The sequence below is a fragment of the Onychostruthus taczanowskii genome, unplaced genomic scaffold (genome assembly GCF_017590055.1).
Source record: "Onychostruthus taczanowskii isolate IOZ18803 unplaced genomic scaffold, ASM1759005v1 scaffold50, whole genome shotgun sequence".
In the NCBI taxonomy this organism is placed as follows: domain Eukaryota; kingdom Metazoa; phylum Chordata; class Aves; order Passeriformes; family Passeridae; genus Onychostruthus; species Onychostruthus taczanowskii.
This window is the reverse complement of record NW_024502569.1, coordinates 1,252,152-1,263,079: the sequence shown is the minus strand read 5'-3', so window position 1 is coordinate 1,263,079 and position 10,928 is coordinate 1,252,152. Positions and strand designations below refer to the sequence as shown.

The 10,928-nt window shown below is 40.5% G+C and overlaps 1 protein-coding gene across 2 annotated transcripts; it reads left to right on the top strand.

Annotated features, from left to right (window-relative positions):
• The first annotated feature begins 1,113 nt into the window (after positions 1-1,113).
• On the top strand, positions 1,114-9,299 carry RFC3 (replication factor C subunit 3). 2 transcript variants are annotated; one of them, XM_041416095.1, is made up of 10 exons: positions 1,116-1,238; positions 2,407-2,544; positions 3,082-3,149; positions 4,797-4,894; positions 5,156-5,337; positions 5,600-5,736; positions 5,864-5,962; positions 6,991-7,060; positions 7,436-7,502; positions 8,308-8,369. In XM_041416095.1, exons 1-9 carry the CDS (start codon positions 1,152-1,154, stop codon positions 7,454-7,456), a joined length of 900 nt encoding a protein of 299 aa, XP_041272029.1. In that variant the 5' UTR covers positions 1,116-1,151; the 3' UTR covers positions 7,457-7,502; positions 8,308-8,369. The 2 variants fall into 2 exon arrangements, with proteins under 2 accessions (XP_041272028.1, XP_041272029.1); XM_041416094.1 differs by lacking the exon at positions 7,436-7,502 and having other exon boundaries at positions 1,114-1,238; positions 8,308-9,299.
• The last annotated feature ends 1,629 nt before the right edge of the window (positions 9,300-10,928 follow it).

The window sequence follows — 10,928 nt, the reverse complement described above, 5'->3', positions numbered from 1 at the left end:
GGCTACAAGACAAAGAGCCAAATGAGACTGTCTATTATTTTTTGTGTACTATATATTGCATACATATTCCATATATACACAAAGCCACACACACAGATGGAACTTGAAAATTCACTGTATGACACGTATATTATGGGCAACTCATTAATTTGTAGTGAGGCTGCGGAAAAAGTTTTTGCGAAAGGGAAGAAAATAACCCAAATCCTTCTGAAAAATGGGGGTTTTTTTTTTTTTTTTTTTTTTTTTTTTTTTTTTTTTTTGCCATAAAACAAAGTAAAGTAAAAGAATAGAGAGATATAGTTTTATGGATAAAATGGCAAGATGAACATAATCACATCATAGTGGACATTGTCAATAAGATAACAGTGATGACTCCACCAAATAACAACAAATACAAAGAATAATAAGATAATAATATAATAAATTAAAAATAATATTAAATTAAAATATTAATATTGTAAATAATATCAATAAAGCCTTTTTAGGTGTTATGGGCTTTTGGAGATTGCACATTCCAAATTATCATTGTAAACTCCCTCGACCAAGTCTTTATAGTCTTAAGTTGCTCCAGGGGAAGTTTAGGTTGGACATGAGGAGGAATTTCCTCACAGGAGGGGTGATTTAACATCGGCATGGGCTGCCCAGGGAAGTGGTGGAGTCAGTCCTGGTGTTTAAGGGAAGACTGGATGTGGCACTTAGTGCCAAGGTCTGGTTGAGTTGATGGTGTTGGGTCATACGCTGGATCTCAGAGGTCTTTTCCAACCTAACTGATCCTGTGATTCTTCCAAATGAGCCACGAGAGGAACGATTTCACACGGGGCTGGGAGGGCTCGTTCCCCCGACGGGGAGGCGGCGCGCTGGTTTGGGCTGCGCAGCGCTTGGTAAGGGGCTCTTTTGTCAGAGCCTTCAGGGAGCACAGCGCCTGCCGCTGCCAAGCCTCAGGAGGCTCAGTCCCTCCAGAAGGGAGAGCCCCGCAGCTCCGGCGAGTCCCGAGCGGCCGCCACTGCGAACCCCGCCCGGGCCGGGCTGGGGCGCGGTCGCCGCGCTCTCCTGAGGCGCCGCGGGGGCGGGGCCGCCGCCGGGGTTTGTCCCTTGGCGGCCGCCGTACGGAGCGCGCCTCGCGCTGTCGGCCCGCGCGCTTTGGGAGCGCCATGAGCCTGTGGGCGGACAAGCACCGGCCCTGCGCCCTCGGCCGCCTCGACTTCCACCGCGAGCAGGCGGCGCGGCTCCGCAACCTGGTCAGTGAGGCACGGGCTCTGCCCTGCCCCGCGCCCTCCCCGCCGGACTCTGCCCGGGGCCCCGGCGGCCTCCCGGTCCTCTCGGTCCTCTCCTCCCCGCAGCGAGAATCCCCCCGGAGTCGGCATTGCGCCTGAATAAGGGGGAAAACTGTACTGTGCGGGTGACCGAGCGCTGGAACGGATTGCTCAGAGTGGCTGTGAAGTCCCCGTCACTGGAGATAGTCGGGAACCCTCTGGATGCAATCCTGTACCCGGTGCTCTGGGAGGTTGGACCGCTGTTGTCCATTCCAACCTGGCCCATGCTGTAACCGGGATTCCTTCCGGGCCCGTAGCGCTGCCCCTGTGGGGCCGGGGTCGGCAGCTTTCCCTCCGTGCAGGCCCTGCCTTTCCGTGCCGCGGGAAGTGCCCCGGCATCGCGCCCTGCTTGGGAGGGAGACCTTGGTGCCGAGGGAAAGGCTGCGGGGAATCTGGCTCGGCTCGGAGAAGCGGTGTGCACACGTTCTTCCTGCTGGTTTCCGTGTCCCCGAGAGCAGGGCTTGGCTTGTTTGCCTAAGATTTGCAGACATTTTTGAGGCGAGCAGCTGGGAATGAAAGTCAGGACTACTCCCCCTGCCAGATGTGCCGACTGGCGCAAGCACTTCCTCAGGGATGAGGGATACCTAACTCATGAACGTGCCTTCCGTGGGGTGTGATCAGATGTGCTCCAAGTAATGCATTTTAGCTTTCCAGCAAACTCCTAAACGTGTGTGTATGCATACATATAAATATATATGTATATGTATGTCATAGCTATATATATAAGTATCTGCTTTAAGCTTTCTTTCAACCCTTTTTTTCTATGTGTTTCTCACAGCTGTCACTCTAGTAACTGTGGGAAGCATGTAAATGTTGGAGTGGGGTTTTTGGAGTTTGTTTTGTTGTTGGTTTGCTTGGGGTGTTTTTCGAGCAGTGAGGTGTTTGAAGTTAAACCAGTTTCATGTGGCTGTCAGAAAATCATGATGTTCTATAGGAAATGTTGCTGCAGGAAAGGATTTCAGCAGTTTTAGTTCTAGGTGCTATGTTGTGATGGAGCTGGAAAAGACATTTAATGTAAACTTGGGTGAAAATGGAAGGATTAGGATAAGGAAAATACTGTGGTAGCTAACTGATCTTGTTTCTTTTTGTTCAGGTTCAGTGTGGTGACTTTCCTCATCTGTTGGTGTATGGACCATCAGGAGCTGGAAAAAAGACAAGAATAATGTGTTTGTTAAGGGAATTATATGGTGCAGGAGTGGAGAAACTGAGGATTGAGCATCAGAGTATAACGGTAAAAAAAATTACTTTCCCATCTCCTGTAAGGTAATGTGGGAATACTGACATATTTCTGTTGTGAGACCTTTGTAGTTATTTGAGTTTTAAATTTTTTTTTTTTAATTATTATTTTGCACTCTACAGTATATTCAACATTATGTAATTAATCATACCAGTTTGGTTATACAAACAAATTATTTTCCAGGTGTTCATCAGGCCTTTAAGGTGTGGGGTTCTGTCTTGTTTTCTGTGCCTGGTTGGCTGTTCTTGTGGTGTAGGTTTCTTTGTTCAGAGTAGGTTTTTTTTATTTATTGTTTACAGTTCATTTTGGACAATAGCATCTCTACTATTGCTATTTTACAGGCTGGATGATGTGTCAGTGTTCCTTTTTTTCTTTGGAGGTGGGGCTGGGACCGTAGGAGATAAGCAAGTCTGTGTCTCCAGAGTTCTTTGGTCTCTGAGACTCTTGTTTTGCCTGTGATTTAGCCAGGTGTAAGCTCTAAGAGATTTTTAAAACACTTTCTGAAACTTAATGTGCTTATTTTCTACGCAGGCACCTTCTAAGAAGAAGATTGAAATAAGCACCATTGCAAGTAATTATCACCTTGAAGTTAACCCAAGGTAAGTGTGCAGTGAAAATGCCTCACTTCAAAGGTAAGCCACTGGCTGTGTTGTGAGTCCCTTCAGCCTGGGTGTATGAAGGACTGATTGCCTGATTTGTTGTCTGAGCAAGTTAGGTAATGCTCTATGGGTTTGGTCTGCAAATGAGAGCAGGGAGAGCATTTTTAATTGAACTCTGAATAAACAAAAATTTGGATTGGTGTATACTTAAGGCAGAAATGTTCTGTTTATCTGGCTACATAAGCGTGCTGATATTGAGGAATGGGCAGCTGAGACAATTCTGGATTGACAGATCTCACCATTTCATTGAAATGAAGAACTTCTACTGGAACTAAGACCTCCATATTGTTAGTTCCCTCACAAATACAAAAATTAAGGAATTTGAAATAAAGAAAGGCTTACCCTGTAACTCTCCAAATAAAGTGTTTAGAGCACGGGAAAGACCACCATAAAATACTGTGGATCCTGTCTTGGGTGAGGTCAGATACTGATTTAAACAACAGAAGCTCTAGTGGGAGCTATCTTCATCTTCTTTGGCAGTTATGAAATTGCTGGTGATAGTTTGGAGACCCAAAGCAAATACTTGTATTTACCTGAAACCACATAATGTTGCTTTAAATCACAGTGAATGAATGTCCTTGTGCACTGGGTGGTGTTGGTCACTGCTAAACCATAGCTCATGCTGCCTTGTGGTATAGAAGTTATTCTGCATTGCCAGGTCTTCTCTAAAAACTCATTCTTCAGCTAATCTGTTTATTGATTAGTGAGTATCTGCTAGTATTCTAATACAGACACAAATAATTATCAGCTAATTACCAATAAAAGCTGAGGCTTATTGGTTATCCCTGTCTTGAATATGGCATTTTGGTGATATCAAATGTGTGACCATTCAATCAAGTTGTGATAATCTGATACTACTAGCACTTTTCCTGTTACTCTGTATAGAGTACTTAGAGCTTGAAACATAAAATAATTATATTTCAATTTGAATACAAAAGTGCTGAGTTTTGATTAAAGATTAATATCCTGATTTGTAGGCTTTCAATGACTGAGCAATTGTCATGTTTGTCTGACCAGACAGTAAACCTCTGTGCTGTGCAATGGCCTATGAAGTTTGACTGAATTATAACAATGGTGAAGTCATGTGCATCTTGAGTAACATGGAATGGGGTGAATGGCCAACAGGGAGAGGAAGTGAATTTCTGGGAAGGGCTCTGCAGAATAAAACCCTGCATTTACATCAGTCCTTTGAGTCAGGCATCCTATTACAGGGTTAGGCTTAATTGTTCTTCCCATAATGAGTAAAATGGTTCACATTGTGTGTCCTTGTTCAAACTAGGTAAAAAAAGTTTAGGTTTCTCATCTGAAGAAAATAAGCTCTATTTTAATGAATTAATAAAATATTTAACAATGGTTTTACTACATTTGAATAAAGTGCTACTAACCCAGTTGTGCCTGCATAAACTTTGGGTTGTTCTTATTATAGAGGAGGTAACTTTCAACAAAGTATATGGGTATTAGTTTAATTCTAACTCAACAGCTTCTGAATTCTTTTGGCATTCTTGCTCATTTAGATGACTTTTGGAGGATGTATTTTATATGCAATATAAAGTTTTAAAACAAGATTTATTCAAATTCCTGGTACAGTGATGCGGGAAACAATGACCGTGTGGTAATTCAGGAGCTCTTGAAGACAGTGGCACAGTCCCAGCAGCTTGAGACAAGTACTCAGCGAGATTTTAAAGGTGAGTTAAACAGTTAAAACCAGTCAAAATGCTTTTTGAACATTCACTGTTTTGTTTGTACCTGTATATTGCATGAAGATTGTACAGTCAAAAAGGCCTGCAAGTAATCTTAATTTTTATTTTCCTGCCTGTGGAACCGTGCTGTGTTTTTCTGTGTGTTATCACTTATTTAGGTATTATTGCTTGTATGTCAAAAGTGTTTTTTTCTTAGAAAGATTTGATAATAATACAGAACCCCACTATGTTTAATCCTTTTTACAGTGGTGCTGTTAACAGAAGTTGACAAACTTACTAAAGACGCTCAGCATGCTTTGCGAAGAACAATGGAGAAGTACATGGCAACCTGCAGGTTGATCCTCTGCTGCAATTCAATGTCAAAAATTATAGGACCCATTCAAAGCAGATGCCTGGCTGTACGAGTGCCTGCTCCCAGCATTGAAGATGTATGTTGAAACAGAGGCAAAAATAAGTTACTATAAAATTCTTATCTAATAAGTTCTTGCTGTGGACTTACATTTTATTTTCACATAATGACTTAGTTTTCCTTTGTGCTGGATGATTTTTCAAGCATGGCTTATGAAAGACTGGTCCAGCTCTGGTCCAGAAATCTTTCTAGCAGAACATCTGTAGGTGCTGAACTTACAGTTTTTAGCAAACCTGAAGTTTGGTAAATGTTTTACTCCCTGCTATCTGTTTTCTGTCTAGATCTGCCATGTCTTGTCCAGTGTGTGTAAGAAAGAAGGCCTGACTCTTCCTCAGGAACTGGCTCAAAGGATTGCAGAGAAATCTGGCAGGAATCTTCGGAAAGCACTACTTATGTGTGAGTCCTGCAGAGTACAACAGTAAGTCACTGCAAAAATTAATGTAAGTTCTACTGTCAGACACATAAATGACCTTGCTTCTAAGGACTTGTTAAAATAGGCAACAATTTGCTTAAATTATAATCTCTAAAAAGATATTATTTTTTAGGTATCCTTTTACTGCTGATCAAGACATTCCTGAGATGGACTGGGAAGTTTATTTGAGAGAAACTGCAAATGCTATTGTTGGTCAACAGACACCACAAAGGTAGGTGAATGCACTTGTTAATAGCTGTTAATGATGTTTTGCATGTACTCTGGAATCTGAAAAAAAAAGTTGTATTCAAAAATGTGTTGTCTCCAGTTATGTGTAATTATCCATGTTTCTACTGGAGCTGGTACTTTGCAGCCGGAGGAGTTGAGCTTTAAAATTGCCAGAGAAGGCTGAATGAGTATCAGGAACTGAAGAACTGTTGTTTTTCCCTGTAAAAGCTTAATAATCTAAAGTGACCATAGGCTGAGTTGCATGTTGTAGTTTCCACTTTGGTGGTTTTTTTTTGGTGTGGGGTGTTGGTTGTGTATGGTCGTTCTGGTTTGTTTTACGTAAAGTTTCTCTTTGACCATCTTTAGCATAAAGCACCTTTGTAAAAGATCTGGAAGTGAGAATTCGTTGCTTTTTTTGAGCACATTAGGAGATAACTCCTGTGTCCATCTCACTGTCATACCCAAACTCCTGTGTCCATCTCACTGTCATACCCAAAGCCTGATCCTTTTAGCCTGTTCCATGTATTACTTGCATGAAATGTCACTTAATTTAAATGCATGTAGCATCTGCCCTTCTGTTTTCAAAAGCTGAGGTTTGGCTAATTGTGTCAGCTCTGCCACCTAATTGTCTTACCCCTTATAAACAATGAAGACAGAAAAACAGCATAAAGGAACTCTCTGGCTGTAGTAAATTAGTCACTAATCTTAAGCATGAATAACTTAGATATGAAGAAAAATTAAAGGGAGACAATCCTGAGACAAACTGAAAGAGCCTTGTAGCTTCTAGATTAACTGAGACTATTGTAACTAGAGTATGTGTCATTTATCTTGAGTAAAAGGTGATATGCAGCCTTTGAATTGAAATTGATTCATGCAATGCTTTTGGTTTTAAAATAACACCCAAAAACTAAAAGCAGAAAAGAAACATTGCTTGGATTCCCTCTTTTCCTGCACTGTATTTTACTAGTTTTGAAAAGACATTAGTATGCTTTGGGGTCATACTTCTCATGTTTTGCGGTGTCTTTCCAACAGGCTTTTAGAAGTCCGTGGACGGCTTTATGAACTCCTGACTCACTGCATCCCTCCTGAGATTATAATGAAGGTAATTCAACTATCTAGCTCTTAATGTGCTATAAATTTTAATACTGTGACTGTCTCAACTAAAGCCTTTTTTTTAAAATACACCAAAACATCATAAATTATCCAGATATTGATGAAAAGCTGTGTCCTTTCCAAACAGAGTAAAACCTCTTCAGTGGTCAAAGAAAAACAACATCATAGCTGAGTAAAAATACAGGAGGACATTCTTGGTCCAATTCTGAGGCCACTTACTGTATTACATCATAGTTGAGGATCTTGGTGGTCTTTCACAACCTTAATGATTTATGTAATTCTGTGGGCTAATCTTGATATGATTGGTTTTCCTTTATAAAAGTTTTCTTGTTATAAGTTAATTATTTGCTGTATCTTTGTGGAGAGGTGTGCTGAAGGATTCTAGACCAGCAGGACTATTCAAAGACAGATGTCACCTTGGGAGATAAAAAGCAAGTGGGATGTGCATGTTTTTATTTCAAGGAGGATGAAAGGATGCTGAAGACACCTACAGTAGAACGAAAATCAAAAATAATGTCTGCATCTTAACCTAGTACTATTTGCTTTGCTGTCAAACGTAATTTCTTTTCACATTAACAAATTTCTGCTTTCTTATGGTTTTGGTACTTAGATGCTTCTTTAACTTTCCTTTCTTACAGTAGGTTTTAGATCCTTCATTGCTGTCTTTGAGAGGAAAAAGGTGCATGTTCTCTACTCACTCCCTCTTCATAAGCTTGAAATGGTCTAGAGATACTTCTCACTTAATCCTGGCTGTTTTAATTGAGATGGATTTGCGATGATTTTATTGCTGTCTCTAAAATAATGCATTTTGGGGTTTTGTAATGACTAAAGTATTGAAGTCAGGTTGTCTTGTATGTCTGCACATAAATACATTCATAAATACAGACAGAGACACTTAAATTCTAAATAACCTTTCATTGGTTTTTATTAATGTTGTTTCTCTTTGTGCTTGATGCTGTCAAGATAGAATTAAGTGGTTTTAATACACTTGCTGTCTTGGTAGGAATTCTCCTCAGGTCATGTTCCTACTTGCAGTAGAGGTTATAGTATTTGGAGATGAGGTTGATTAATTTTTTTTTATCAAGGCATAAATTATCCCAGTAAATGAATATATTTTCTGTTGGATTAATGAGTGAACTATTGGTTAATGCTTGGCTATTTTTGGAGAACGAAGGTTATCCTCTTAACAAAAAAGACCAAATTTTTCAAATAATGCCCTGTTTTTTCCCATTTTAGGGTCTCCTGTCAGAACTTCTAAATAATTGTGATGGACAACTGAAAGGAGAAGTCGCACAGATGGCAGCCTTCTATGAACACCGCTTGCAACTGGGCAGCAAAGCCATTTATCATCTGGAAGCATTTGTTGCAAAGTTTATGGCAATTTACAAGAAGTTCATGGAGGATGGGCTGGATGACATAATGTTCTAACTCTGATGCCCAAAGTCATACACAGAATGTTGTGCTGAGATACCAACGGTGTTGCAAATGTCTAGTTGTCAGTGCTTGATTACATGTGGGTCTACTTCTAAGTCAAATATTTTTGTTTTGCTATTTAATAAAGCAATGTTTGTTCAGCTTTAGAAACCAGATGGATTCTTTGACAGCCACAAATCCATCTTTAGATCCATACAAAATACATTGGCCTTTCAGGAAGACAACACGTTGCCTTGGAAGATGTGTAAGACCAGAGCTGCTTTGCAGTATTTGTAAGCTAATATTAAGAAGAGAGAACACAGGTGCTGCATGCTTGGTATTTGTTTGTTAATCACAGATGGGCAAGGCTGAAGGAAAAAGATGTTTTTTCCATGTTCTGCCAAGTTCCACCTTGAACATATATGTTCTGCCTTCTGATCTATACATCTTAGTGTTTGTCTGGCTTCTTTTTTTTAGCTTGAGTGTTTTTTAGCTGTGGTGTGCTTACACCAAATATTTTCTTTCAGTGCAACTGCTTACAAAGAAAAAAGAAAGCGAGGACGAGCAATAATTTGGTGTTGCTTGTAAATCACATGTAACACCTTGTTTAGAAGGATTATACCTTCATAAAGCAAGTTCACTTGCTGTCTGACACTCTTGGGTTTGCCTCAGCCTACATAATGCTGTTTAAGTAAAGGATATTACTTGGACTATTTTTTTAATAAAAGGAAAAGTTTCAGCTTTCAACAAGTATCTTTTGCCTCTTAAACTGATATGTGATATTTTTAAAATAGCAAAATAAATTGTAGCAAATACGAATAAAAATGCTGAATTGGTTTTTTTACACTGATAGCCTAGGTGCATTAATCTGCTTTGATGTAGCCATTTTTCGGAAAGTGGGATATCCCACATGTGCTGTAAGACTGAAGGGAGCCACTGAAGCTTAAAAAAATCCAAATAAATGCAAGTAATAAGAAAAAGTGAAAAAACAACCTCCCAATATAAGAATAATGATAATAGAAAACCAACAATATCTGTGCTGCAAGTCTTTTATGTGTTGTGTCTAGGTGCCATGGTACTACAAAAATTACTGAATTCATGCTCTTTATTACTTCACCATGCTAATTTAGGCTATTACTAGACAGTATTTAAAGCTTAAGTTAATTAAATAGTGCTGCTGTTCTCAAGGACTTAAGGGTTCCATGTGGGGTGTTAATGCACAGCTTGCATTCAGATTCATTCTCAGTAAGATGGTGCTGCCCTGTTTCCTGCTCAACGGGGCTCCTGAAGAAATAGATGATGAGAGTTTTTTTCCTTCCATATGCTTGTCACCCAAATCCACAGCACTGGTAACTTGTCATATTGTGAATGTCTTCACTGTCAAAAGATCCTGGAGAAACATTACATTAGTTAGTGATAGTGGAAAGGAGTACTTAAATTCATTACAAATAGGGCACAACTTTGTAATAGAGGGGGCAGAATCACTGCACATAAAAACTGCCCTGCTCTGTCCCAAGCCTTATCTACTTATTTTTAAAAGCTGAACAGTTTTTATGATTTCCCTACTACTAAAGTATAGTGTGTGATAATGTAAAAGTGAGTTCAAAGGATGACAAAACACTTCCCCCTCCCAAAAAAAACAGCCCGAAAAGCTAATGTGGGAGAAGAGGAATGCATGTAGGAGGTTGTGAAATGCATAGGGGCAGTGTTGCTATGGAGGGTGGAGAGGCAGGAGCTGTATTGGAGATTTGTTAGGGCAGAGGAGCAACTTGCTCTTTCAAAAGGCCTCAGCCGCTTTGTCTAGGAGTCAGAAACACCAGTATGAATCTCTGTGTTGTTGAAGTTTCATTTTTATCCTTTATTACCTGGGATTAATCAAGAGTAGCCAAGGATGGAAAAATGGTACAGTGACAGGATTTCTGTGAGAGAAAATGGCTATCATTCATCCTGAGAGCCAGCATTTCCCCCTGCTGATCCTGACTTGTCTTCCACAGTCTAGAACACAAATTTAAACACACTTGGGCACAAGTATCTTATAAGTCTCTGCACATGTCTTTCCTTGCTAGTAATTTTTCAGGAAAATTTTGACTTAGTATGCCCTGAAGAGGCTTCAGAGCAAGTGGTCATCCCACCAAGCCTGTCAGAGTTCAAGGATGTTCTGGATGTTGCTCTGTCATGTGGTTTAGTTTTAGTTCGTCCTGTGAGGAGCAGAGTTGGACTTGATGATCAAGGTGGAGTGACTTCCACCTTGAGAGATGGTGTGATGATCATCAGTAAGTGTTGTGCTTAGAGGTTCACTACCTTTCATGCTGCTTCCCCTCCCTTAGGGGTAGTTGCAGCTCTTGCTTAACGGCAGTGTGGTGCAGAACTGAGGTGCTGGGCTCTGCTGCAGGGAGCAGGGACCCTTGAGCTCATGCGGGTGGCTGTCAGAAATAAAAAGGAGT

Coding starts and splice junctions, on each gene's coding strand:
- RFC3 (XM_041416094.1), top strand. CDS start 1,152: ATGAGCCTGTGGGCGGACAAGCACCGGCCCTGCGCCCTCGGCCGCCTC. Junction 5,737..5,863: donor GAGTCCTGCAGAGTACAACA/GTAAGTCACTGC, acceptor ATTATTTTTTAG/GTATCCTTTTACTGCTGATC. Junction 5,963..6,990: donor GGTCAACAGACACCACAAAG/GTAGGTGAATGC, acceptor TCTTTCCAACAG/GCTTTTAGAAGTCCGTGGAC.